Here is a 27285-nt window from a genome sequence, read left to right on the forward strand (position 1 = left end):
GATTTAACTTATCCCATTCCCCACGCAATCTCAAGTGTTCACATCCGTTTACATGTAAAGACTTGAGTATTGTGGGTAATGGTGAGGCCAGCCCTCCCAACCCTCCACTTCCACTTGCTGCGTCCACTGCCCCCATCCCCACACTCTTCAATGAGTGTAATGAACTAAGTGACACCTCCTGTGGCTTTGGAAAACCTGTTCCCAACTGCAACTCCTCCAACTCAAGGCATTCGTATATCCCTAGTTTTCTTAAACATGGGAACCCCATCCCCACACTCTTCAATGACTGTAATGAATTAAGTGACACCTCCTGTAGCTTTGGAAAACCTATTCCCAACTGCAACTCCTCCAACTCAAGGCATTCGTATATCCCTAGTTTTCTTAAACATGGCAACTCTGAGGGAAGCTCTTTCAACGGCCCACATTGACCTAGCACTAGGTATGCGAGCTTTCGGAATTGAATTACCCAACTCGGCAGTCGCTCCAAGTTGCAATACCACAGAGACAAAGCTTCCAGATCTTTCATGGCCTGCATATCCCGCGGAAGGTAATCTTGACCAACAGCTTCTTCAAAACCCAGAGACAGGTCCCTCATCTTTGACCAATTTCCCAGAACCCCCTCTTTAACTGGCGATTTTATATCCTGCACATCACCAATCTTTCTATTGAAACCAATTCAGACACCCCACGTGGAAGATGCTCCAAACTCTCGCAACAGGTTATGTGAAGGGCCCTCAAACGTTTGAGTTCACTTATGCTCTCCGGAAGGCACCGTAATTGAAGACAGCCCCAAAGATTCAAGAATTGGAGCTCCTTCAGGTAGCCAATGGATTCCGGCAATTCACAGATGTCTTCGCATCCAGATAAATTGAGGCAGGCAAGATATTTCAGATTTCCTATAGAAGGCGGCAGAGACTTTATGCCAGTATTACTAAGATCGAGGACCCTCAGTGAGGGCAGCTGAGAGAGGAAGCTTTCAGGAACTTCTGTAATACCGGGATTCTGGCTCAATAGCAAAACTGTGAGGGACGAACACGCGAAGGTTGTGGGCAGGGAGTGTAGAGCATTCCTCATCAACGACATTCTTGCACAGCCCTTCAAGTCTTCCTCAGAGGGGAAATGGCTGACGCCCACCCCGGCTTTGAAATGACACCTCTGCTCCTTCTCCGCGATGCGAATCGCCAAATCACGAAGCACATCGTGTATTTTAAACCTCTCAATCCTTCCCATGTAATCATTACTTACCATCTCAATCAAGCAACGATCCCCTAGTTGTTTGATATACTCGTGCCCCTTGTCTTGCAAATAGCTGTCTCCACTTCCTTTCACCAAACCTTCTGCGATCCACAAATCTATGATCTTTTCAGAACTGATGACCTCGTCTTCGGGATAAGCTGCAAAATAAAGAAAACAGATCTTCAAATTATCTGGTTTCAAAACATCGTAACTCCATTGAAGACGTTGAAAGAGCCTTTGGTCCACTCCAGCGTGCAGGTCATAAAACGTCTCATCGACGTTTTTCATGTCAGTTAAAGCATTCTCCCATTCATATAGTTCAGTATGGTGTGCCATCGCAGCAGCGACTACAATTAAGGCGAGCTGCAACCCCTTGCACTCCTTTGCGATGTCCCTGGCAACTTGCTCTATTTCATGTGGAACATTTCCATTCTCAAATGCTCGGCTACGAAACCGCTGCCAACCCTCCTCTTCCAACAGCGGTTCCACTGTTATAATCTCCTGCACCTGCATTCTTGCACACACTTGTTTATCCCGAGTGGAGAGCAAAATTTTAAAAGCTGTGTCATTCAATGACACTCCCAGATCTTGAAGCTCAACACTTGTCCACATATCTTCCAACCACATGTCATCTAGCAAAACGAGATATTTTTTATTCCTTAAAAAAGAGCGCAGCATTTCTTTTCGCTCTTCGAAATTGGAATTTTCTTGAAAACCTCCTAATTTCAATCTATCAGCAACAGAATTCTGGATACCTAGGATATGGTTTCTGGAAACAATTACCTTAATGATGAGCTCAAATGAATCCCTTACACGCTGGCTGTCGTTGATGGCGTCAAGCAGCGACGACTTACCAACACCCCCCATACCTTGTATACCAATTCTTCGAATGCTGCTATCTTTATCCGTTAACCATCTCTCCACAAGCTCCATCTGTGTAGATCTCCTTGTGTCTACAACAATACCAGAACCAGATTCGGGGTTTTGAACTAGTACCTGGGTGCGCGGAGTAGGGTCCCCGTATTCCCCTGTTGGAGGAAAATCAGATTGCCTCTGTAAATGGAGTTCAGCAACACTTGCTTTCCAGTCTCTGATACGTCTGCCGATTCTGTAGCGGCAGACGCAGTTAGGACACCAAGTGAGACAGGTTTTGTGTTGCTCATAATCACTGCCAATAGATCCTGAACTTTCTATGGCCTCGCCCACCCTATCCAGCCAACCCTTCACTATACTTTTAGGGTTCATGTTTACTCGAGCGAGCTCCACATTTATCTCATTCATTAGATCGACCAGACGCTGAACTTCGCCTTCCATGTCGCTGATCGCTTGAGGCAAATAAATGATCAATTTCACCTCTTCAACAACCTTTTTGAAAAGGCTGCCTACACCATTGGCTGCAGCCCCAGTTCCAATATCCAAGCACCACGCCATTTCCTTCACCACAGTGAGAAGTCTTCAAATCAAATGCGTGAAGATTAAGAATTCTCTTTCCATCCACTGCAAAATCAGCAGCAAGATTAGGATTTCTCTTCGCTCAAATTGTGCTGAGGCGCTGAATCCATCCACCAAGCATGAGTATTAATTTATTTTCTGGTTGTGGTCCATTCGTACTCAAAGCATATCTTTCCTTGTGGGTGGGTGAAGGTGAAAAGTATCTGTCCCCTGAAATGGCCCCATCTTGTTTGTTCTCAGAATTTCACTGGAAATTCCGAGGGTCCCGCTCAGCTGCTTTTCAATGGGTGGGATGGAGATAAAGGTAGGAAATAGTGAAAAGGGGACCACTTGGATAGTAATGTGGACTGTGAGCATCTGAGCTTGTCAAGTAGGGCCCGCAGGTTAAATACTTGTCGAGTATGAACGGGTACCTCAGACGTTTGAGTCAAGAAGTTGCGGTTCAACTCTCCAGATGACTCTCCCTCCACATGAACTCAAGTTGCTCTCCAGCGGTTGAGTACGAAATAGACTCTCAATTTGATTTGATGTTGAAACGAAAGGACACAAGGACCCGGCCTACACTCAACTGAAGGAGGAGGAACCCAACTATTGACGTCGAGTCAGCATCTTTCCAGCTGTCCACTACGAATGTTTCTCTGTCTCGACGTGACATATAGTTAGTTAGTGTTGTAACCAGAGTATGATACAGATCAATAAAATAAACAAGGGAGGCTGCGTAGCAGCTAGTTCCTGCTTTGAGTGGGAAGCGGCGCTGGAGCTCGTTGTTAGTGTAGCTTATGTTGGATTCTGTACACAAGTGATGGTAGTGCCTAACCAGTTTGTCATAGGGCATTAAATGCCCGGAATATGCACGCAGCGTAGCCCGATAACACGCGAAAGCCCAAATATTATTTAATGCCGAAACTCCCCGCTCCCGTGTTCACGCAAAAGCCCAAATATTATTTAATGCCGAAACTCCCCGCTCCCGTGTTATCGCGTTAACCAGCGTGCATATCCCCGGGCATTTAATGCCCTATGGCAGGCTGGTTAGGCGCTGCCCACAAGTGATACATAATTAGAAATTAAGCATACAACACGCCCATCACACGTATTTCTCATTCAGAAATTCTGCCCTCAGCAGGTTATTGTAACTTTAAACGCAACAGCACCATCATAATGATACATCAAGCTAGGGTGTTCTCTCAGCCTCACGACTTGAGCATCTTCGCAAACTCTCTATCCCAATGAACAAATGATCAAGGTCTGGACGATTCCAATAAACTGAGAAGTTGAATGAGCGTCATCCACGACTCAAATATTATATGATTCCCCGTAGGAATTTTCTGAAGTTATGATCAGAAACGTAAGCTTGAAAATGACAGTGAAATTGTTTAGTGCACTATTTAAATGTTTATCACTGTTGCAAATAATTTATGTTAATAATTTGATAAAAGGTTCAAGTAACGTGTAAAATTAATCATGAAAATTGTGTTTGTCTATCTTGATTTCAAACAACATGTAGTAAAAATTTCACAATTTTTATAAAAGTTTCGAGTAAGGTGTAAAATTAATCATGAAAATTATTTTTGTCTATCTTGATTTCATGTAAAAATTTCACAATTTTTGCACACTGCAGTTTTTTCATGTGAAGAGCAATATTTGTTAAGGGAAGATGGCCAGCCGCCATTTGTTTGGACTGCTGTTGTTCATTAAATTGCATTCGAACTTGCTAACCACCCGATAAGCAGCTCTCTGCCTTGCCAAACTAGAGCTTTCCTTCCCTACGACGATCAAACCCTACCCTAAGAAAGGGGCAAGAGCATAGTCATAAGTAGCAAGCGTAAAGGTGGGAGAGAAAGCAGATAAATAGCCATATTATTTAGATACTTTCGTGCGGAAAATCATGAAAAGAGAGAAATCCCAGGCGCACCGATCATGTAGTAATCCAACCTAGAAGAAGGTAGAGGAGAAAGGGCACGGGGAGAGCCCACTTCCAGCCAAGTCAAAGCCATCCATCCAATCGTCGTAGGGTTACGGGAGAGCTGCCTATCCAGCAGGCGCCAGATGATTGGCCGATTATCCAGTTGTACTTCAGCAGGATCGAGTATAGGTCCCGAGATAGAGAATAGAATTATTCTGTGTCGCCTTATCCTGCCAGTAAGATGGTTGGACACCTGGAGGGGCAGTTTGCCTTTGCGCTATTTGACAGATGCACGAAAATGAAAACATGCAGTTATTGCATGCCACCCACTTGTCCTGTACCTTTTGCCATTTTAAGCATTTCTACACAGCCCTTCTCTGGTTTGGAATGGACGGAATGGACACTCCCGATCTGATCCGACGACAAAAGTCTTGACTGCATGAAGACGGTTTTAAACGAGAAATCTGTTCGATCGATCAAAGATCCTTTCTTGTCCAGCGCTACGGCTTCTGCACGGTAAATAACTCTTCTGCAACTTTTAATTTTGGTTTGCTGTGAGTGTTTGGACGGAAGCTTCAGCAGAAAAATCTTGATATTCTTGCTCTCGTCCTGACAACATTTCAATGTTCAATTGAAAACCTTAGACTGAAAGATGGAAAAGCTTTGAAGTCCAGCGCTGTAAATGTTGCAAATATGGCAGCGTATATTGTCTTAATCTTTTGTATTAGACGTGTGTGTTTACGGTGGAAGAGAGGAAATCCAAAGAACAAGAGATCTTTGCAAATTATTAGTGAGCTAGATTTCAAGTTAAATTGTATAGTTTGGTTAGATAGCAAAAATACAGAGAAGATATGTTTGGACGGAACCCAAGACAGGTTGCAGGTCGGGCGCTGCAGATACAACAGAGTTGTGAATTGAGATTCCGGTGTTTTGGTTGGGGTCTGCTCTTCCCCGAGCTGTAATTGTGTTCATCTGCCTAAGGAAAATTCTGTCTTTAAATTATGTTCCGTATGTATCTTTTGGCACTGACTTGTCTTTCAAATTTTTCTTCCATTACCAAGTGGGCAGAGAAGATTATTAAACTTTTAGTGGTCAATTTTTTCTGTAGATTGTACATTTCCGGAGCCTGGATAAGCCGAAGGAAGATGATTTTTGTTTGGAACTATAAGTGGTTCGAACCTTGGTCTCTATAATTGATGCAGGTTGAAATCCCTTTGCATACAACGAAGACTAGAGGTAAATTCATGCTCTGAAACCGTGCTTATCATCATTTGTTTTCCCCAGTTAGATGCATATCACAATATTTGTGTTACTTCCAAAGTTTTGTTGAGAGCTGAATTCTGCAAACAGGTGGAGGTCGAAGTGATGATTGTAGGAGTTAAGGACAAAGGTCCAACAATACTTCAGCAAGCCAAGAAGCATTCGGTTTCTCTTTTGGTTTTAGGGCAGCCCAAACCACCCTTATTGTGCAAGTAATAAAACAAAAATTCATGCTGCTAAATGCAGAAAACTCAGTATCATTATTATATTTGCAGTAAGGAAATATAGTATGATTAATACAATATATGATTGACTGATCATGTAATTGCTGATAAATTTGAGATTGTGTGCAGACTGATAAAAGCCGAAGAATGGGAGGTTATCTGATCAGTACCAAGAGACACAAGTCTAGTTTCCTGTGTGTTGCAGCGACACAAGTCTAGTTTCCTACTATCAAATATCTCAAATCTTTTCAAAGCACTGATTTCATAGAAATTCAAATTCAAACTTAAATGCCTCAGGATTTTGATTTTTTTATTTTTGTATTTAAGATTTTACATATAGCAAGTAAAGGTAGGAGAGGCATCAATGAAAGAGATAGTTTGTTACCTTGTTTGAGTTTCAATTTGAAAACAGTTCCAGGAGAAAATTGACCGAGCGAAGGAGCCAATTCAAGCTCCAGCGATTGCCTTGCCGCTGAAGCCTATCCACAGGAAAATTCTATGATCTTCTTCTGTTCTTCTTCTTTTCTCTCCAGCTTCAAAAAGAGAATCAAACTGGAAGAATTCGCACCTTTCAACACTTTTGAGAATCAAACTGGAAGAATTCGCACCTTTCAACACTTTTGAAGCAGCAGAGTAGGATTTCTAACCAGATAGAGATTCTTCAGCTGTTATACCACTAACTGTGAATGGCTTCGGATAGAAGTTCGATGGCTGCACTATATTCCACAGTGACATGCAACAACGCCACAGTAGACACAGTAGCAACAGGTGGAAACTTCAAAGAAAAAGCAGCAACAGGTGTCACAGCAGGAAGGATGAAGGATGTACTGGAGTAAGGGTGTACCTGGGAAGGATGTATGAATAAGGATGTACTGTTAGCATTTTATACTGCTAGACTAATGTTAGCATTAGTCTAACCAGTCCAAAAAAATGAACAAATGAATAACACAAAACCAACATAATATATGCTTTCTCGCCTCTGGCCTCGGGAAGAGGCCAAATAAGATAGTAAAGGACTATTTATCCAAAAAGTTTCATTATACTCGATTAAATAGCAGCCGCAAACAGCTCGCAAGCAGCTCAATTAATGTTAAGTTCATCCGATCCGATTACTATAGTCCCTGGCCATTGCCAGATGGCAGGGACTAAAAAGCTGCTTTCGAGTTGTGACCATGAAAAAAAAGCAAAGCATCAAAGTAGGCCCCGGAAATAGTGAGATTCTTTTGACCATTTTGGACAACCAGTATTGTTTTATGTTTTGGAGTTTCAAATTAATTGGTTGAATTTTTTTTTATGTTTGGGAGTTTTAAATTAAGTGGTTTGATTATTTTATGTTTTGCCCTCGAAATAGTGAGATTCTCTTGACCATTTTGGACAACCAGTATTATTTTATGTTTGGAAGTTTTAAATTAATTGGTTGAATTATTTTAAGTTTGGGAGTTTTAAACTAAGTGGTTTGATTATTTTATGTTTTGCCCCGGAAATTGTGAGATTCTCTTGACCATTTTGGACCACAGTGTTATTTTATGTTTAGGAGTTTAAAATTAATTGGTTGAATTATTTTAGGTTTGGGAGTAATTATTTTATGTTTTGGAGTTTTATTTTTGATTAATTTGTTGCGTTTATTATTTAAATTTTGTTTTGAATATAAAAATAATTTTTTTTTTTCAAAAATTTTATATATTTAAATTTTACAGAATTTACTAATCAAACTTATAATTCCACTAAATTTAATAAAATTTAAAACCAATTTAAACTAACACTACATTAACTACTACTTCTTACATATTGGCACAATCATCTCACTGCTCTGTAAAAAGGATTAAAACATGAATAACCTAGAAATATATATCACAAAAGGGATGGTTGGGATACTAGTGCAGTGCAACTAAATAGATAATAAAAATTTGGATTGTTATGGTTCTTAATTGTCCATTGGTAAACTTTTCCAAATTTTAATTTACAGTGGGTGATAGAATAGGTGGTCTCTAACTCTATAAATGAGATAAAGGTGTCTCCATTTTCAATTTTTAAAGGGCAAACATTCGAAAACTAGATAAGTGTATGACATGTTTGTTGTTTTCTTTTCCCTAGGTGATAAAATAGGTGGTCTCTAACTCTATAAATGAGATAAAGGTGCCTCCATTTTCAATTTTTAAAGGGAAAACATTAAAAAACTAGATAAGTGTACGAGATGTTTGTTGTTTTCTTTTCCCTAGTTTTTAATGAGAGCATTGCTATCTTTCCAAACAAATCTTCAATGATTGTCATAGCTAATGTGTTTTTATCAACTCCAGGTGATTGTGCACATAACTTAGCATACATTATAAAATACATCAAACAAAAGTTGTTTTTTCTTAACGTTTAATTTATTTTTGTATTTTTATTTTTTAATAATATTTTTGGTGGTATGATTAAATTTCTCTAATTTTAATTTTTTATTATATTATTATTGTTTAGAGGATATTTAAGGTCAATTATAAGTTTTTTAGATGTGTTATTTTTTAATATAAATAAATTAATATGTTAAAAATTATATATATATATATATATATATATATATATATATATATATATATAAGCACTGTGAATTATTTACTTATATAGAGGAGAATATGTATTCTAAGATGAATGTTGGGTAAAATATAGTGATGGGTACTATTGGTCATTAATTAATGGCTATGGAAATTGGAAAACGCAAAGAGACAATAATTGGCATTTTATTTATGAAAATAAAGGAAAATAGGAGAAAAGGGAGATGAAGGGTCACATATTTGCATGAGAGGGAAATTGAAGGAAAATGAAGAAATTAGAGACCTCAATAATAAAAAGGCTTCAAAGGATCATTTCTCAGCTTTTCTTTGGTTAACCTTTTGTCAATTTTAGCTTGCAACTCTCTTCAATTCTCTCAATCTCTCATACTCTTGCGCACTAAAAGCATTCTTGGAGCATGCTTGGAGCACTTTAGCATTCACTTGGATTTGGAAAAATAAGGCAAAATAAAGAAGGAAAGCGCAAGGTGAAAACAACATCAACAACTATACCCAGATTTCTTTCCAGGTAATAGGTTGCATGTATGATATCCTTGTTGATTTATGGATGCATGATATATGCATGTGATCATTTGTTTATGAGATGTCATTGGCATGGAGGATTTCCTAGATTGGCAGTGGTTTTTAGCCTTGCCTTTCCATTTCATGGATATCCATGGTTTTGTTTGATTTTTTCCACTTGATTGTTTTTAGGTTCTAAGAAAAAATAGGTAATAATCACATCAAGAAACATTTGTCTACCAGTTTCGAACCAACCAGTGTGGTTCATTATCAAAACAAGATGAAGAATCAGATCATGGCAGCAGGTTCATAATTCCTTATGGTTGTGGGTTGGAACAAATGCTCTAGAATCCCTAGAACAACTTGGTTGAGTTACTAGTCCTTAACCCTAGGTTGGGACAAATGATTTGGAGCCCTTGGTGGGTTGAGTTACTAGTCCCTAGAGCTAGGTTGGACAAATGCTATGGAGCCCTGGAAATTTGTGGGTTAAGTTACTAATTCCCGGAGCCCTGGACAACTTGGGTAGAGACCGATCTGGTTGGTGTTAGTGATATCCAACCATGAGGTGGAATCACTAGTTGAGGGTTGAGGTGGTTTGGACTATGGAAGATCTGGTTTGTTTTGTCTTAGTTTATTCTATGAGATCCCAAATTCATGATTGGAATATGGTGCGGGGGTGATTGGTTGAAAGAGAGATTTGGAAGTCCCTAACTTGGTTAGTAATTTCATATGTTAATAATAGCTATTATTCTATTGTGGTTCATGTATATTTATTGGCAATGTGTTGGTGATATTATGGCTAGGATGTCATGGTTTATATGTTGGTTATTTTCTGGTTATATGTTGTTTATATGATGTGTATATTCTATGGCTCTAGTTATGAATTGTTGATCTATTGGTCGGTTGATGAAAGTATGGACTAATAAGTGTTGTTGCAGCTATGTAGAGAGGGAATAGGGACTTCTCACTAACTCTCAGATGAATCTAAAACTTTTATGATCAAATATGCAATCATGACCTGTATAGCTTACATGTTTTCCATGTGTTTGATGAAATGTTTGTTATGATCTAGGTAGTCTAGATCAAGTTTTTGAGTTGGGATTGAATGTTTAGCTTTGTTACCATGTTAAATATGATTTTGGAAATTCCCAAGCAATTATGGGCAGTGGTCTGGAGGCAGGCCTAAAAAGGTGGCACTAAGCTCAGGACCGCATGCTCAGAACTAGATAAATTGGGGTATAACCACATGGAAGCAGTGTTGTGCATGTAGTTGGAGGCCTATAACCACATGCATGCCTTGTTGTGGGTGCAGTTATGGGCCCATGGTAGAGAAAATGGGTTCCAACTTAGGGTTTGGCCATATGGGGTGGTTGTTCAGCCTCTAGGTGACCTATATCGCCTATAGGATGTCAGTATGTGGTCAGTTTATCAGCCTCACTTCCTTAAGTTGATCTAGGAGGTCGAGTCATGTCATAGTAGCTCTTTGTCTCATGTTTACCCCTAGAGGCCGTGAAACTGGGTAAATGTGGGAGAGGTGGTTACAAATTTCTAACAGAGCTCCTAGGTTCAAACACTTGGACTGGATGGGAGGAATCTGTTTGTCGTGCATGCATGTTAATTGTCTATGTGTTCATTATGAATGCCTTGGAATAATCATTGTTGTAGTTGTTTCGTCATGTAGAGGTTAATGATGTTGATGTTGAGATTATTGATATGTTGATTTCTGTATATATACTTATGTTGTGCTAATCCGGATTGATTTTGCAGACAAGATAGCCTCCTCTGAACTTCATTGAGGCATGTTGATTCTGTTTATATTTGGTTTATCAGACATGGTATGTTTACAAGAAGTAGAATATCAAGATGACAAGAAAAATGGTGGACTACAGTTCACGTGATTCTCCCTACAGATCAAATGAAAAACATGGTGATGAGTACTCCCTTGACATAACAAATACATTGATAAGTTTGAAAGAAGAGATCAGAATTTTTAAGGAAGATAACGACGAAATCATTTAGTCACAGGAAAGACTTGCGAGGGCACATGAAAAGAAAGCAAATGTTAATGCAGTCATCCTTCAGATTCTATCATATTTATAGAGATAGGGACCGCTTAGGATCATTCATGGACAGGATGAAAGGACCAATGGGGCATATGGCCGCAGGTCTCAATCAGGATACATGTTTGACAGGGATGACACAGACAGAGATGGTAGGTTCTTGGATACACCCGATAGGAGGGGTAATGACTATGGGTTTTATTCTAGTTCTAGTTCGGAAAGACAAAATCATCATAACTACCACCATTTGTATAGGAGGAGTGAGAATAAGTACTTTATAGGGGAGTTTAAGAAAGAAAAGCCTCCTACATTTGACGGAGAAATGCATAAGTCACAATATGTAGAAGCTTAGTTGCTTGGGATGAACAAGTTTTTCAGAATGCATGATTATTCAGAAAATATGAAAGCTAGGATAACTACTTTTATTCTTAAAGGAAAAACAAACATTTGGTGGGAAGATGTGAAGAATGTTAGAGGCATTTGAGAAGAAGAGTTGACTTGGAATGAGTTCGAGAGACTTTTCAGGTTGAAGTGTCTATCTGAAAGGTACTATGATGATAAGTCAAAGGAATTTTATGAGTTGAATATGGGATCTATGACTGATGAGGAGTATAGTAGAATATTCTTGGAGTTGTTGAGATATGTGCCCTATATTAAGGATAAGAAAGAAAAGATTCAGAGATTCATTAATGGGTTGTTGGTGTCATTCAAAGATAGGATTGAGTTTGATGATCCTAGATTGCTAGATGAATCCATCAAAAAATTGAAGCACTATTATGAATAATCGAAGCACAAGACTTAGTCTAAGCAAGATTGGAAAGGTAATGAGAATAATAAAGGAAAGTGGGCTAAGGAGAGAGGAAAACCTCAGAATACAAATGACAAGGAGAATGCAGAACCGTACAAAAAGTTCAATGCGAGCAACAAATCACAAGGATTTCAGTTTAAGAAGTGAAACAAGGGTGATGGTAGGAAGCCTTTACAATGTTAGACTTGTGGCAAGGATCATTGCAAGAGAGATTGTCCACAGCATCAGGGTAGAAGACCACAAATATACAATTCTCAAGAGGCATAGAAAGTTGAGGATGTTGGACAAAGTATTCCTCATATTTATGTAGCATTGGATAATAGGTAGATTGATCATCAGGCATCTATTATCGAGATGGAAGGTAAGATTTTTGATTAAGTTATTTCTATTTTGATTGACCCTGCATCTAACTAAGTTATATCAGTCTTAGCCTAGTGGATAAGTATTGCTTGAATAAAGAAGTGCATGCAGAGTCGTGGTTGGTGTAGTTGGCTATAGGTACTGAGAAGAAAGTTCATCAATGGGTAAGATCTTGTGCATTTGAGCTGAACAATATGTCTACATCACATCTAAATGTGCTTCTGTTGGGATCATATAATATGTTGTTAGGTATGGATTGGTTGTACATTCATAGAACTAAGGTGGATTACTATGATAAAGTTATTGATTGCTTGGATGATAATGGAGAGAAGAGAATCTTACAGGGTAAGAAGAAGCCTACATCAGTGAGGAATGTCACAACTATGTAGGAAAAGTGAAGTAGTAGGAAAGAATGTGTATTGTTTGCAATTCATATTTCTAGTGGCAAAGGGAAGGATGTTGAATATGTTGAAGTCTTGAAGAGGTATCTTGTTTTGTGGCAGTTCTAGGATGTGTTTCCAGCAGATATTTCAAAGTTATCGTCTCATAGGGAAGTCGAATTTTCTATTGAGTTGATACCGAGAAAAACACCAACATCAAAGGCACCGTATAGGATGAGAACTCTAGATTTTGTGGAATTGAAGTTAAAATTTAAGGAAATGCTTGATAAGGGATACATTAGGTCAAGTGTGTCACCTTGGGGTGCACTGGTATTGTCTATGAACAAGAAGGATGGTACTCTCAAGTTGTGTATTGATTACAAATAGTTGAGAAAGGTGACGATCAAGAACAGGTACCCATTTCCAAGGATTGATGATTTGTTTAATCAATTGAAGGGAGAAGCAGTGTTATAGAAGACTGATTTGAGATTAGGATATCATCAGGTACACATCAAAGAAGAGGACATCTACAAGACTGCTTTCTGGACCAAGTACGTGCATTATGAGTTTGTTGTGGTTCCTTTTCCGTTGACTAATGCTCCATCTACTTTCATGTGTTTGATGAATAATGTGTTGCATCCTTATCTAGACAAGTTTGTGATAGTATTCATTAAAGCCATATTGATATATTCTAAGAATGAGAAAGAGCATGTATAACATCCTCAGGCAGTTGGTGGGGTCCTTGATGTACTTGGTGAACACAAGGATCAATATTTGTTTTGTAGTTAATGTTAGGAAACCAACTCACAAAAATATAGAAAAGATAGATCAACACCTTAGAATTCAGCCTCTTCGAGGGGGCAACCTCCTTTACATTACACAAATGAACAATTCTTGGATGATTCAAATGACAAGACCTCCTTTCTATATATAGGAGTCTAAGGGGTCATAATATAATCAGCGCCGACATAACAATAATAATGTAAGGGCACAATAATAACAATTGTGGACTTCTATGGGGAACAATAATAACAATATGGGGACTACATGGGCACAACAATATAATAAGGGGGGTGTACTAATAACAATAAGGGGTTACACTAGTAGTATAGGGACCTAAGATGCCCCTCTCCTTCAAAAAGTGTTGTCCTCAATGCTTGAGTAGTTCTTGATGCTTCTGTATAAAATTCTTTTCCTCCCATGTGGAATCTTCAGCGGGTAAGTTCTTCCACTTGATGAGATACTCTGAAATTGATCGATTTCGTATCTGTTGACTTCTTGGTTTTGTGAATGCTTTAGGTTCCAATATGATTTTTCATTCCTTGTCAAGTTTTCGCAATATTGTTGGAACCAGGATCTTCGGCAACTTTTGAATGAGTTCCCACCCGGCTTCACCATTCTTCCATTCATCTCTTGCTTTGTCAACCTCTACCATTTCTGCAACCATATGTTCAATTTCACTCCTTTGGGCATATGGATATCTATAACGCCTGATGTTTGGAGAAACACTTTCCGGAATCAAATGAATAGCATGATCATGATCACGAATACGTGGGAGACCTTTGGGAGTATCAAATACCTTGGAATGTTTGTCCAAGACTTTTTGGAGATCTAGAGAAATATATGATTTCGATGTGGGAACCATTAGCGAACATAATTGTGCAATTATGCCTTGTTGTTATTTTTTTAGAAGCTTTGTCATTCCGTTAGAGTTGATTATCTTTCCTGGTTTCCCTGTGATACCCCTTAATTCAACTTCCTTTTCCTTCGAAGAAAATTTCATGAAAAGTTCTTGAAAATTAAAATCTATTGTACCCAAGGATTGTAGCCATTGGACTCCTAGTACAACATCAGTACCACCCATTGGAACAGAAAGCATTGGGCTATTCAATACATATTCTCCCATGGATAGCTTGATATTATGACATTTTCTAGAGCAATTTATGGTTCCTCCACTTACAATCATCACCTGACACTCTGGTGCTGGATATAGGAAGGAATTCGATTCATTGGCTATCTTAAAATGAATAAAATTATGGGTACTACCCGAATCAATCAACACTATTACATTTTTCTTCTTGATATGTCCTTCTATCTTTATAGTTTGAGGAGTGGTAATTCCGACCAATGAATTACAAGGTATGGTCGGATTCATTTCTTCTTTCTCTGGGGTTGGTTTCTGGTGAGTATCCTTTTCTTTTGATGTTTCTTGATACTTTTCTTCCTGATATTTCACTGCTTGAACCTTCTTCTTCTTGATATGTCCTTCTATCTTAAGAGTTTGAGGAGTGGTAATTCCTGTCGTTGCAATACAAGATATGGTCTGATTCATTTGTTCTTTCTGTAGGGTTGGTTCCTAGTGTATATCCTCTTCTTTTGACATTTCTTGATCCTTTTCATCATTACGAGGCCTTTCTTATAGCAGCTTTGTCCCACCTTTCTTCAAACCTTCCATGTCTTTCTTCAAATCTTCCATTTCTTTCTTCCAATATGCTTTCATATCATTGATATCAGCTTCCATGGCATAGATAAAACTATTTATCTTTTGCTTCTCTAGAATCTCATTTACCCTTATATTCAATTTTTGAAAGTCCTCAATTTTCTCTGCCATTGAACCCTTTTGTTTGAGATTTATCAATTGGCTAAAGAAAGTGTTGCTCTTGGTATCCTCATAATGTGGTATCATTTCCTCTATGAAAATTGACCAAGTGACAAGTGGTTTATGAGAACAAAGCCCTTTATACTATAAAAATTGATTCGGTTCTAAATAATTAGATGCAATACGTACCTTTTGTAATAGTGGTACACCATGTAGATCAAAATATTTCTCCATTTGTAGTATACAATTTACTAGATCGTTGCCATCAAACTTCCTCATATCGTCGTTTCCTGATTTTAGGAGCTCGATCTTGAAATGGCTGTAACTTTATAATTTAGGATCTTCTAGTTCTAAAATCGTGACTTGTAGTAGCCCTTTGCATCCTCTTTCCAATGCCATCAGTCTGATCAAAAGTGGATTCTCCAAGAAAGAGGTATGCATAATCTCCCAAGATGACCTGATTATATACCTTTTCGGAAGAGCGAACTTGTATGAAGGGCCACGTGTCACTGTTTTGACCTTCGGATATGAAAAATATACACAAAAAACTACATACTGTCCTCTTTCTGTAACTTCTGACGAAATTTAAATCTGATGCTCATAGAGATAGTTATGACGATTTTCCCCAGGTTACCTATTTAGGATGTAATTTGGGACTCTTCCAAAACCCTAACTTCCTCAGATCATATATCCGCAAATATAGTGAGACAAGATCTAAAATTCGGATCCGATGTTCAGATCGATTTCTTCTCAGATGGGTTTTTTTTTTAGCTTCTGAAACTTCGTATCAACAAAGTTATAGCAAAAATTCCATGATGACCTGTTTTAGATGAAATTCTGGAGCTTGCAAAAACCCTAACTTCCTCAGATCATATCTCTGAAAATATAGCGAGACAAGATCTGAAATTCGTACTCGAGGTTCAAACCGATTTCTTCCAAAATGGTTTTTTGTTTTTGCTTCTGAAACGTTGTAGTGAAAAAGTTAGAGCGAAAATTCCACGATGGCCTGTTTGCAGTAGTGAAACCCCAGAATCCAAAGCTTTTATACCAAATGTTAGGAAACCAGCTCACAAAAAGATAGAAAAGATAGGTCAACGCCTTAGAATTCAACGTCTTCGAGGGGGAAACCTCCTTTACATTACACAAATGAGCAATTCTTGGATGATTCAAATGACAAGACCTCCTTTCTATGTATAGGAGTCTAAGGGGTCATAATATACTCAGAGCCGACATAATAATAATAATGTAAGGGCACAATAATAAAAATAGAGGGCTTCTATGGGGAACAATAATAACAATATGGGGACTACATGGGAACAACAATATAATAATGGGGTTGTACTAATAACAATAAGGGGTTACACTAGTAGTATAGGGACCTAACAGTTAATAAGCTTAGTCAGTTTATGGTGGAGCCTACCAAGCTTCATTGGAACACACCAGAACATGTTATTAGATACCTCAAAGGCATAACATATTTTGGTTGATGGTATAGATAAACTAATGGAGTGAAGCTCCAAGGCTTCATAGATGCATATTGGGCAGGGAGTCTCTTAGATAGGAAGAGAGAGGGAGTGACAAGGGAGAGATGGAGAGAGAGTATGTTTGTTTTGGGGTGAGATAGAAAGACAAAGAAGGAGAGATGGAAGGAAGGGGGGAGAGAAGGATAGCAGGAAGGAGATAGTGACTAAGTAGGAGGGCGAAGAGAGAGAGAGAGAGAGAGAGAGAGATGAGGGGGAGACAAATGGAGGTGGGAGAGAAAGGGAGAGACATGAAGGAAAAGAGAGAGAACGCGAGAGATAGAAAGAGATAGAGAGGGGGGATGAGATAGAGAGATAAAGAAGGAGATATGGAGGGATGTATATATATATATATATATATATATATATATATATATATATATATATATATATATATATATATATATATATATATATATATATATATATATATATATATATGCTTGCACTAGATGCATTTATTTTAGTGTAGATGACGATTTCTAATCCTATTTGATTGCTTGCAATAGTTGCATTGATTTTTAGTGTAGATGTTGATTTCTAAGATTATTTGATTTCTTGCATTAGATGCATTGATTTCAGTGTAGATGTTGGTTTCTAATCCTATTTGATTGCTTGCATTAGATGGATTAGATGTTGTTAATCTTGAAGCTGTAAATTATTTAAAAAAATCAAGATTAAATGGAGAGGGAGGGAGGGAATAATATTTCTTGCACTATATGCATTTACATCAATGTAGATGGTGATCTCTAATCCTATTTTACTACTTTCACTAGATGCATTGATTTCACTGTAGATGCTGATTTATGATTATATTTGATTGCTTGCACTAGATGTGTTGATTTGAGTGTAGATGTTGATTTCTATTCCTATTTGATTTCTTGCACTAGATGCATTTATTTCAGCATAGAAGTGGATTTCTAATCCTATTTGATTGCCCACACTAGATGAATTGATTCAGTGTAGATGCTGATTTCTAATCTCATTTGATTTCTTTCATCATATGAATTGATTTCAGTGTAGATGTTATTTTATAATCCTATTTGATTGCTTGCATTAGATGCTAATCTTGAGGCTATAGATTATTAAAAAAAATAAAAATCAAGATATACATAGTAATACCTAGAGGGAAACTATTAAGAATTAATTAGTTGTCAAAAGTTGTGATGCCTAGAATTAAAATGAAATAGATGTGCAGAATCAATACTCTTGCAAAGTGAAAATTAATCCTTGATAAGATCGTCTCCTTTCTTCATCGCCAACTAATTATTAATAGGCAGTTACATATATTCAAAATATATTCAAATTACTAATAGATAAGTGTGTACAACAACGTATTCAAAATAATATAAGAGGAAAATATATATTTATAAACATTCAAAACAAATCAAAATATTCTTGAAAGAGATGTAATAATTTTTTGGATCACTCAACCATATTTATTCCAAATCCCTTCAGTGCATTGACCATAGGCCTGTTGGCCTCATTTAAATCTGCCCACTCATTAAAAAAATTCAAAAATACATTATTTTTTGACTTTACAAAATAGACTATAGATAAAAAATCATCAAAATATATGTGAAGTAAATAAATTATTTCAAACATTAGCAAAGAACAAATTATTTCAAGAGTAATATTGACGTAGTAAATTACTAAATCTACACATCAAGTTATATTTAGTAATACCTAGAGGGACACTATTAAGAATTAATTAGTTGTCAAAAGTTGTGATACCTAAAATTAAATGAAATAGATGTGTAGTATCAATCCTCGTACAATCTATTGAAAATATTGGTTCTCTTCTTCATCACCAACTAATTATTAATAGACAATTACATACACATACAAATATAATACAACAATTGTAACATTCACAAATACTACCATCCAAATCCAAACACGTAAACACACAAACCACTCAAAGCATCCAAACAAATATGTAAAAACCATTCATGGCAAGCAACATAGACTAAATTAAATAAAAGAATGATATGGTCATGCCAAGCAAAGAAAACATAATGTGAAGTTTGAAGTTAATCTCAAATATATGCATAATAACAGTAATCTACAAATGTGACATTTTTGCCCTCAATTGGAACCAGCTTAGATCCATCTAACACTAGATCTATCATGCACCTAGAGGGATCAAATCCCTCGAGGTGCAAGCATTTCCTCAAGTTCTACACTCCAAAAAAAGGTTTGCATCTCGAGGGATTTGATCCCTCTCAGCGCATGATAGATCCGGTGTTAGATGGATCTAAGAAGAAAGATGGTACTCTCAGGTTTTGTATTGATTAGAGATAGTTGAGCAAGGTGACGATCAATAACATGTACCTGTTTCCAAGGATTGATGATTTTTTTAATCAATTGAAGGGAGCAACAATTTTCTCTAAGATTGATTTGAGATTATGATATCATCAAGTACGCATCAAATAAGATGACATCTACAAGACTTCTTTCTAGACCAGGTATGGGCATTATGAGTTTTTTGTGGTTCCTTTTGGTTTGACTAATGCTCCAGCTACTTTCATGTTTTTGATGGTATAGTGTGTTGCGTCCTGATCTGGACAAGTTTGTGAGTGTATTCATTAATGACATATTGATATATTCTAAGAATGAGAAAGAGCATGCATAACATCCCCAGGCAGTTGGCGGGGTCCTTGATGTACTTGGTGAACACAATGACTGATATTTGTTTTGTAGTTAATCAACTTAGTCGGTTTATGGTGGAGCCTACAAAGCTTCACTTGAACATAGCAAAACATGTTCTTAGATACCTTAGAGGCATAAAATATTTTGGTTTATGGTATAAATAAACAATGGAGTGAAGCTCCAAGGCTTCATATATGCAGATTGGGCGGAGAGTCTCTTAGATAGGAAGAGAGAGGGAGTGACAAGGGAGAGATGGAGAGAGAGTATGTGTGTTTTGGGGTGAGATAGAAAGACAAATAAGGAGAGATGGAAGAAAGGGGGGAGAGAAGGAGAGAGGGAGGGAGATAGTGACTAAGTTGGGGGGTGAAGAGAGAGAGGGAGATACGAGGGGGAACAGAGGGAGGTGGGAGAGAAAGGGATGTGGGGGAAGGAAGAGAGAGAGGACATGATAGATAAAGGAGATAGAGATGGGGGGTGAGATAGAGAGACGAAGAAGGAGATATGGAAGGAGATATAGATATATATGACAAGGGGGGATAAAGGTAATAATATTTCTTGCACTAGATGCATTGATTTCAGTGTAGATGATGATTTTTAATCCTATTTGGTTTCTTGCACTAGATGCATTGATTTTAGTGTAGATTACGATTTTTAATCCTATTTGATTGCTTGCAATAGTTGCATTGATTTTTAGTATAGATGTTGATTTATAATCATATTCGATTTCTTGCTCTAGATGCATCGATTTCAGCGTAGATGGTGTTTTCTAATCCTATTTTATTGCTTGCACTAGATGTATTTATCTCAATGCAGATGTTGATTTCTAATTATATTTGACTTCTTACACTAGATGCATGGATTTCAATGTAGATGTTGAGTTCTATAATTATTTGATTGATTTCATTAGATGCATTGATTTTAGTGTAGATGTTGTTTTCTAATCCTATTTGATTGCTTGCATTATATGGAATAGATGTTAATCTTGAGGTTGTAAATTATTAAAAACAAAATTCAAGATTAAATGGAGTGGGGAGGGAGGGAAGAATATTTCTTGCACTATATGCATTTACATCAGTGTAGATGGCGATTTCTAATCCTATTTGATTACCTGCACTAGATGCATTGATTTCAATGTAGATGTTGATTTCTAATTATATTTGATTTCTTGCACTAGACGTATTGATTTCAGTGTAGATGTCGATTTCTATTCATATTTGATTGCTTGCACTATGTGCATTGATTTCAATGTAGATGTGGATTTCTAATCCTATTTGATTGCCCACACTAGATGAATTGATTTCAATGTAGATGTTGATTACTGTTCTCATTTGATTTTTTGCATTAGATGCATTGATTTTAGTGTAGATGTTGTTTTATAATTGTATTAGATTGCTTGCATTAGATGCATTATATGTTAATCTTGAGGCTATAGATTATTAAAAAAAAATCAAGATATATTTAGTAATACCTAGAGGGAAACTATTAAGAATTAAGTAGTTGTCAAAAGTTGTGATACCTAGAATAAAAATGAAATAGATGTGCATTATCAATACTCCTACAAGGTGGACATTAATCCTTGACAAGATCGTCTCTTTTCTTCATCGCCAACTAATTACTAATAACAATTATGTATATTTAAAATATATTCAAAATTACTAATAGATAAGTGTGTACAACAACATATTCAAAATAGTATAAGAGGAAACGATACATTTATAAACATTCAAAACAAATCAAAACATTCTTGAAAGAGATGTGATAATTGTTTGGTTGTATATTTTATAAATCTGGCCACTAAAAATAAATAAATTCAAAAATACATTATTTCTCGACTTTGCAAAATAGAGTATAGATAAAAAAAAAATCATCAAAATATTCGTGAAGTAAATCAATTATTTCAAACATTAGCAAAGAAATAAATATTTTCATGAGTAATCTTGACGTAGTAAATCAATAAAACTACTCATCAAGATATATTTAGTAATACCTAAAATTTGGTATGCCTAAAATTAAATGAAATAGATGTGTAGTATCAATTCTTGTGCACTATTGAAAATATTGACTCTCTTCTTCATCACCAACTAATTATTAATAGACAATTACATACGCATATAAAACTATAATACAATAATTGTAACATTCACAAAAACTACCATCCAAATCCAAACACGTCAACACACAACCCACTAAAAGCATCCAAACACATACATACAAGCCATTCATGCCAAGTAAAGAAAACATAATGTGAAGTTTGAACCTAATCTCAAATATATGCATAATAATGATATTCTAAAAATGTGACATTGTTTCCCTCAACTGGAACTAACTTAGATCCATTTAACAGCGGATCTATCATGCACCTCGAGGGATCAAATCCCTCGAGGTGCAAACCTTATACTCCAAAAATAAGGTTTGCACCTCGAGGGATTTGATCCCTCTCAGCGCTTGATAGATTCAGTGTTGGATGGATCTAAGCTAGTGTGTACTCCAATACTCCATTGTCATCCAACACAACTTCCATTATGTCTTTCCAAGCACAGAATTTCGAAGTTCCCTCCAATGCATACTCAAGCCTTAATCCATTGAAAGACATTGTTCATGCACTAAAGAAATACCTACACCCCAAACTCTGTTATTTGAAATTTCTTTGAGAGATGATAAGGAAAATGTTTTCAATAGCTCTGATACCATGTAGAAGCAACTCGAAATTTGCAGCTGCTAGAGAAATCAGATTGAAATTAATAGACACAAATTTCTTCAAGTAAATCTGTGGAAGGGAAAACATATAGTAGAAACACAGGCAATCATTCAATCACAGTGAACATAGTTTTTACTAGGGAACCCAATTGGAGAAAACCCCTCCTATGTTTGTATTGTATCATATGAGAAAAATGATCTATTACGATCACTTCTTCAATCCTTGAAGCTCAATTTGCACTGCAATACTGATATACTCTTGTACTTTCTCTGGCCAACAATTAGCCAAAATAGGCCTCTTGCTTGATCCTATTTGTAATGTCCCCTAATTATAATAATAAAAAAAATAATATAATATAATATTAAAATATAAACAAATAAATAATAAACAATAAAGAAAAGATAATAATAGTAAATAGATAATACATAATGAAGAAGTATAATAACAACAAATAAATAAAATAGTAAAATTCTAAATAAGTATATATATATATATATATATATATATATATATATATATATATATATAATAATAATAATAAGTAAAGTTAACAAAAAGTAAAATAAAATAAGAAAGAGTTAACTAAGTGAATTATAAAAATAGTAAAAATAAGTAAAGTTATCAAAAAGTAAAAATGGATAAAATAAGAAAGAAATAAATTAAGAGAAAATTTAACTTAAGTAAAACTTAAAATAAAAGTTGCATGTTGACGCATGGAATGTGTGCATGCGGTTCCCCTTCCAATATTTGGTCTATTTAATAGACGATGAGGAAGATGAGAGATCATTCCATCATCCATTCCCTTGGGAGAAAAGTGTGGTGAGATAAAGGATTCCCTAGTAGTGGTACGTTGATTGAGGGCTTGGGGGTGGCCAGTGGTAGAAAGATTTTGTGCAACTGAGTCTACGATTGGGTGGAGAGTCGTCCCCAAAAATTTGTTGCAGTTAGCAGGATTCAAATAGTATTCAACTCCGAAATTACAAGTAAAGAATATCATTGCTACATGTAAGTTGTCTTTGCTCCTATTTCTCAAAAATTCTATGCTAATTAGTTGAATAGAAGTGTGTTGATTATTAATCATATGAATTATGATATTTAATGCTTGTTTAATTTTGGGGTTGTTACATATGGTATTAGAGCTTAGATACAACCCTTGAAGCCTATAAGCCCTATCATGTATGTCTAATTTTGGTAAAGTCTATTATATAAATTAGATTGTTAAATTTTAAATTCTTTAATATTGTTTAATAATATTGGGTATATTAATTTATCGAGAAACGAATGTTTTTTTTTTTTAATAGAAAATTGGGAAATAATTAAAAAAAAGGAAAAGAGTATTTGTAATTTTTATTTTACTTTTTATCTTAATATTAAATTAAGGAGATTCGTCAAACTATATTTGGGTGTATTGAGTGATACAATGAATATTCAAAGCTATACATTTTTTCAAACTTAAAATATTAATTTTCGAAAAAAATAAAAAATAATAGATTTATAAAATCCATTGGAGTCATCTCACGAGGCGGAGACGGAGGAATTGTCCATACAGCGAAAAATGGCCGGAATCTAGGCAAAAAAATTTCAAAATTTTTTGTAGAAGCATTGTTTGAATCATGTTTTTGATGGTGAAAATGGATTCAACACCATCAAAAATGTTTAAGATACCTAAAATTTTAAAATTTAACAACTATAACTTGTATTTACAAAAATCCTTGCCGTATTTTCTCTGAATATAACTAGAATTTCCATAACTTTCCAGGCAACTCCTCTACCTCATTAAGCTAAGAAAATCAATTAGATGAAATTGAATTGTATTTGAATTTTGAGCTGCGGTCAATGGCCTGGCCATTTGGGTCACCGAGCGGCTGTCAATGACTTGTGGGGCATCTCAGGAGTGAAACTTCCACGTTTTAGAATCTGTGTGCACCGAAACACACATAAAGACACAGACCCATCGACTTAACACATCTGATACCAGTGTTGTGAAAATCGCGATAAAATGAAAAAATCGCGATTTTTTCCCTCTGCCGATAAAATCGCGATAATTAAACGAAAAAATCGCCAAATTTTTTTTTGCCGATTTTTATTGAAAAAATCGCGATAAAAACTTAAAAAATCGTCGGGGGTCGCGACAACATAGTTTTATAACGTTTTTTTGGGTTTTTTCATGCAATTTTTTTTGAAAGAAACAAATAATTTTTGAGTGGGGCAGCTTAATGATCAAGTCTAGGCCCTAGTATGGATATGCTATTCATGGTAATGTTAAATTCTTAAAGTAAAAGTGACATTCTCCTTAATCTTCATTTTCATCCTTTTACTTAAATTTTTAACATTACCATGAAATGACTCAGGATGTTTGAGAGTGGTTCCAGCCTCATTGGATTTCATATGGAGAAAGTAGAATTTTAGATTTCATTTAAAATCCAACAGACTTATTAGTTTTTCAGGATTTCAGGATTGGGAGATTGTAATGTTTCCAGGTGACACCACCTGCCCAAGCTACCCCTGCCACCAGTAGAGGACGTGGTCTACCTCCTATAGCTCCTACTTGTAGTTCTTCAGCTTCTAGAGCACATCAGACTCCACTGCCATCTCCACCAGCACAGGCACTAGCATCTACATCTAGAGGGAAAGGGAAAGCTGTGGCATTTTCTCGCAAGAGGGGCAGAGAAAATCAATAGGATTAGACTTTCATTTTATTGTATATGACATTATGACATTATGAGATACATTATCATATTTTTTGTTGATATTTTGAGGCTGAGTTGGGACTCAGGAGTCAGGACTTACTATTCAGGACATGATTCAATGTTATGTGTGATTCTAGCGCTAGAAATGATATTAAACATCTTATATATTAGTTTTTTTTTATCATATTTATGTGTCAATGTATTTATTTTATGTTGTAGATGGTTTAGATATTAAAAAAATTGAAAAAAATGAAAAAAATGAATATTTTTGTACCAAACGATTTTTTCCCGATAATTCCGATTTTTTCTGATTTGTTCCCCGCGCCGATTTAATCCCGATCACGATTTTCACAACATTGTCTGATACGCTACCACATGCATTGATTACATAAATAAACATTACCTTGTCTAGGTTCATGCATGCACATCGCATTTGATAATACATCCCTGCTATTTTTTTACATAATCTCTGATGGTGTCGTTTGATACGAAAACACTACTTTATTTGTGTTGGGTATATGCGTTTTGTGTGAATTGGCTTTCGTCGTCATATGCCCAAATAATGAAGGAAACACACTTTTGCATGCTTCTTTTATATTGCATAGTAAACTTTTTGATCAAAACAATAACTTGCGAGGTAATATACATTAATTCAAATTCTGCACATGCGATTTACTTAAGATGAGACTGCAGTAATTCGAATTGAGTAGCAGTAAGAGATAAACAACATTTTGTGATAGTGGAGTGGCTTTTTAAGAAAGTAAAACAAAAATCTATTGTATTTAATAGAAAATTATATAATAAATTGATTGATTGTGAAGGAAGTGGTAATAATAATTAATAGTTATGTAAAGTAATGTGAATTTTAACTGAATGATATATATATATATATATATATATATATATATATATATATATATATATATATAATTTTTTTATTAAACAATACATAAATAAATTATATATTACATAATATAAAATTGCATGTATGTAGATATTATTAATTATTTTTTTTAAACTTACAAAAACAATAAAAACAAAAAAATTGCATGTATGTAGATATTATTAATTATTATTTTAAATTTATAAAAACAAAAGCGTTTCGATATATCTAATATGTGTTTAAAATATGATATATATATATATATATATATATATATATATATATATAATATGTGTTTAAAATATAGGTGAGTTAATTTATATGTGTTTAAAATAGAGGTGTAGTTGACAAATTATATCTAAATTGCAAATTTATGAATTTTATAAATTTCATAGTTGATAATAATTTGAGTGACATTTTGAATATAATTGATAATAATATTTTGAATATTGATAGACTTTAATTTTGAATGTATATTAAAGCAAAAACAAGAGTATTTTATTTACTTTGTGGAAAAATATATTAAATAAATTATATAGAAACAAATTGAATTATAAATAGTTGCAATTGCAATTATTTTTAAAAGAATTTTGAGGCATTAACATTAATTAACTTTCTTGATTATTGATTGGTTACCTAATATATACGTGTCTATTAATTTAGGATGTCAATTTTATTTATTGTTGGTTTTCTTTTGATATAGCTATTAAGGTGGTGGATACTAATAGATTAAAGTTACTTTTGACCTAGGGGGAATTCTCTCGACCTTGTTGGCATTGGTTTTAGAATAACTGATAATATGGTGTGTTGGAGAGGTAAATCCCCTCTGCGGACAGAGGCGATCCCACTAGCCCAAAATGGGTCTAGCAACAATCAATCACGCTATTATGCAAGTTCCTAGTTGTAAATCGAAAGTGGATAAGAAGAACCAACCTGGAATCCAACGCTATTGTCGTAGACGAGTCGATATCTCCGTTCTCCAGCTCCGACAGGTCACAATCCTAGCGATCTCCGCGTATGGACACCTGCACATGCAAAGAACGAAGCAAATACAAGCATAAAATCCACGATATACAACTATATATTAGTCAGAAAGGACATAAATCAAACATCATCATCATGAACAGTAAGATTGGAACCATAATAATAGTCATTTATTAATGAACAAACAGAGAAAATTACAACCAATGTTCTGACGTTGAATCTCTCCTCTGGCTGGGCAAGCAGCTACATATGCCTTGCAATAGATCCTTCTCTCTCTCTTTACTTGTGGATACACAGTTCAGACTTCCGGCAGCATAAACTCACTATAATCAATACTAGCACCAATACATCAGAACTCAAGAACTCCAGCACTTCGGAACTAGCTTGTCAAGTGCATGAGGATGGGCTTTTATAGATGGAGAAGGGAAGAAGATACAATGCATCCAGACACTCATTGTGGATTGACATTATCCCCAAAAAGCTGCTGTGGATAGATGATGAGGATAGATGATGAGTCTCGACA

The 27285-nt window shown here is 35.7% G+C and overlaps 1 protein-coding gene across 1 annotated transcript; it reads right to left on the minus strand.

Annotated features, from left to right (window-relative positions):
- Positions 1-636: 636 nt before the first annotated feature.
- On the minus strand, positions 637-2667 carry LOC149155749 (disease resistance protein SUMM2-like). The gene has a single exon (XM_089444517.1). It carries the CDS (start codon positions 2665-2667, stop codon positions 637-639), a length of 2031 nt encoding a protein of 676 aa, XP_089300643.1.
- Positions 2668-27285: the final 24618 nt, after the last annotated feature.

Source organism: Pinus tabuliformis, chromosome 9, assembly GCF_031772625.1.
Source record: "Pinus tabuliformis cultivar Carrire ecotype Pingquan chromosome 9, CPIR1, whole genome shotgun sequence".
In the NCBI taxonomy this organism is placed as follows: Eukaryota; Viridiplantae; Streptophyta; class Pinopsida; order Pinales; family Pinaceae; genus Pinus; species Pinus tabuliformis.

Excerpts from the sequence above, each read along its gene's own strand:
- LOC149155749 (XM_089444517.1), bottom strand. The coding sequence starts at position 2,667 with ATGGCGTGGTGCTTGGATATTGGAACTGGGGCTGCAGCCAATGGTGTA.